This window comes from Nannospalax galili, unplaced genomic scaffold (genome assembly GCF_000622305.1).
Source record: "Nannospalax galili isolate Female #2095 unplaced genomic scaffold, S.galili_v1.0 scaffold364, whole genome shotgun sequence".
NCBI lineage: Eukaryota > Metazoa > Chordata > Mammalia > Rodentia > Spalacidae > Nannospalax > Nannospalax galili.
Genome location: NW_008352752.1, coordinates 2,235,798 through 2,239,183, shown reverse-complemented (window position 1 = coordinate 2,239,183; position 3,386 = coordinate 2,235,798). Strand labels below are relative to the sequence as shown.

At 32.5% G+C, this 3,386-nt stretch overlaps 1 protein-coding gene across 8 annotated transcripts in view; it reads right to left on the bottom strand.

Annotated features, from left to right (window-relative positions):
• Tbc1d5 (TBC1 domain family member 5) overlaps positions 1-3,386 on the bottom strand; it is a 545,935-nt gene that overhangs the window by 358,842 nt on the left and 183,707 nt on the right. For all 8 annotated transcript variants that reach the window (XM_029554511.1, XM_017802415.2, XM_029554510.1 and 5 more), the window contains one exon: positions 1,592-1,723. In XM_029554511.1, coding sequence (XP_029410371.1) covers positions 1,592-1,688 — 97 coding nt within the window. In that variant the 5' untranslated portion in view covers positions 1,689-1,723. The remainder of the gene's footprint in view (positions 1-1,591; positions 1,724-3,386) is intronic.

Below are 3,386 nucleotides of genomic sequence, written 5' to 3'. Positions count from 1 at the left end.
CCTGTGTCATGCAATGCCTGTGGAGGACAGAAGAGGCTATCAGATCCCCTGAAACTGGAAGTTACAGACAGTTGTTAGCTGCCACGTGGGTGCTAGAATTCGAACCCGGATCTTTTGCAAGAACAGTCAGTGTTCTTAACCACTGAACCATCTCTCCAGCCCCAAATTAAAATGTTTTTAACCAGGTTAAAGAACTTTCAATATTTGATGAAATAGCCTAGAGAAAAATATGCACTTAAAACACAACAGAAAACATTTTTTCCTCAAACATATAAACAAGAAATAGTATGAAAAATACTGTTGAAAGTATTCTTGTAATGCAAATATATATAGATATATAGATATATATGTATATATATTGAGTTTTAAAGCTCTTATAGACGTGCACATAAAATGATTTAACTTATTTAATATGAGTGCTTCTTATTGGTATTACATTTAAGTGGAAAAAAAAAATCACTAGGAAAGCTTTCAGGCTTACTACTGAGATACTCAAATACTTCAACTGAAATGACCAGAATTAACTTTCATACTAGCAAAATCTAAAGCAGCAGTCTTGTTGAGTCCTTATATCACAAATAAACTGATAAAGAACAATGTAATCAAAAAATAACCTTGTAGGGAAAATTTTATTTCCAACAAAAATATCAAAGATATTAACATGGCACAAAAGGCAACACAGACTCAAGAAGCAAACAAACAAACATAACGAATACACGATAAACAGTTACTGTTCTAAAGAAATACTTTGGGAGTCAGTTATTATTTTAAATTCTCAATATGTCAGTTAACTCTAGACCTTAACATCAATATATAGGTAAAACATTTTACTTAAAGCATAAACCATATATATAAAGTACTTTCACATATTTATTTTTAGATAGATTTTAAAATCTTGACATATGCATTTCATGGGTGAAAAACTACAAGTAGCCACTGTGTCAATGAACTCTATTAAACATTTCATGAACTATTAAAAAATACGGACACAGCTTCTAGAATTTTCACAAAAGAATCTCTTTAAGAAAATATATTATGACTATCATTAAGTAAATATGGAAAAAAATAATATAGAGTTCTGATTTGAGACACTTTAAAAGTGTAGAACTTGAATGCAGCGTATCTTTCAACAGTTCTAACAATTTCAATGTATACATCTAGAAGAGTATTAACACAAATTTCAAATATTTAAACAAAGAAAAGAAAGACTGGAAACTCCAACAAAACTTTTATCCTAGAATTGAGCTCAACTAACAGTGAAGGGGGAAAAAAAAATCCCTGCAAACTAAATACCAACAGCTCACAATTCTTTAAAGGGCACTTTATCCTCTAACATGTGTTTGCTAAAGCCAGTATCTAGTATGACTTTTTTAAAAGGATGACAATGTATTAAACATCTGGTTAATGCTTCAACCTGCAATTGAAAGGCGACTGTAGTGTTCATTAGTGTCCAGAGTGCACAACACACATCAAGGGAACTGTTTTGGGGAGTTGTGCTTGGAGTTCATAGAAAGAATTTCACCCCAAAAGTGGACAGAGCTAACTGAAGCCCCTCTGCTAAGTGCCGAGCATATCTGTACACAAAACTTACCTCCAGACTTATGTGAGTAACTCAACAAGGGGTCAATGCCAACTTCCTGTTCTTCTGGTTGCAGAGGATGTCGAGTTTCAGACAAGGACTGAAACATTGTGAAAACTGGACACAGTTGCCGAAAGTAAAAACCTAGATGAAAATACAGAGAAAAAATATGGTAATTTTTGTTCTGCCATGACTAGGAACGAATACAAGACTGAAATGATGAGCTGAGCACCACAGACATTAACAAGTATTTTACAGACTCCAGGGTCTGTTACCTACACCTACCTATACAAAAGGATTAAAAAGGTGACAAAATGATTTACATTTAACCAATTCCAAAATTCTGAACTTCATTTATAACTTTTATTTTAATGTAGACTCACATTTGTTTTCAGTAAAATTGGCACAAAAAAGCTTAACGTTTTTAAAATATTCATATTTATAACATATTATTTATAACATAATTAGTTTTGCTGACAAAATAATACATATTAACAGGAACTTTCAAAACAAGAAAGTAAAGAAAATTAGCCTGTGGTGGTGCACGCCTTTAATCTCAGCAATTGGGAGGCAGACGCAGGCAGATCTCTGTGAGTTCAAGGCCAGCCTGGTCTACAAAGTGAGTTCCAGGACAGCTGGGACTACAGGGAGACCCTGCCTCAAAGAGACCAAAAAAAAAAAAAAACCAAAAAACAAAAGAATGTAAAGCAAAGTAAAATTACTCATAACTGTTAGAAATACCATTAATAATATTTCTGTGTGCATTAATATACTTCCTGTCTTTGTTGTGAACATTTAGATCCACCATGTGACCCATCATAGCAAACATACTAATCACATAAAATTAATATTAAATAATTATTAAACTATCATGAGCATTTTCCTTCTTAATACATGAAAAGTCCCCTAAATTACAATTCCTAAAAGATGCCTTGCACTGTATTATAGAGGTGCCATAATTTACGAAACCAATTCCTTATTAGTAAACAATTAGGATGCTTTCGTATGCTCACCCCATGGATAGCCTCAATAAGCATCTATGTGTCCTATCAATGAATATTTTCTTAAAACAAATTCCTACAAGTGAAGGTCCTGGCAAAACATACATTTTAAAAAAGGGGTTTGAAATGTTTTGGCATGATTTTTTGTATAATAAAACAATTCATTTTGCCTGTACCGTCATTAACCATGGCTACTTTTTTTAAGTCATTTGATAGTCTTATTTTATACTGTAGTGTGATAACTGCTGAGGTTACTATCAACTTCCTATGTGTCAACCAATCACAGACTAAAACATCAAAAAACAAGACAGAAATAAACTATTCCTTCATTAAGTTCATATTTTATCACATTAGTGGAAAGTTGCCTAATACCCTAAGTACTTTTATACTTTACATATCCATAAAGTAAAAATTACTTTTGCAAATCATAATTCTCCCTTCACCCCCAAAATCTGTATTCTACTTTTAAAATCTTATGTAAGTAGCAAAATTTCTTAATGTCAAGGGCGGAAGGACATGAAAGGAAAACTAAACTCGGAAAAAATATGTGAGACTTAGTAAGTTCAAAGAAAACTGTATGTAATTTTACAGGAACTTTAGTCTTTAATTATGGAGGCAGGTTTGAGAGATGTCCACAACCACACATATCCTCACTAACATTTCTGCAATTCAAACTGCTACTTTAAGAGAATCTGTTTTCTACAGGGATAGGTTATCCAATCCTAAGTGGTCAGCCCTAAACACATGTACATATGATCAACACTAAATGTATTCAGTAGCTCATATAGGTATATATACATACATAT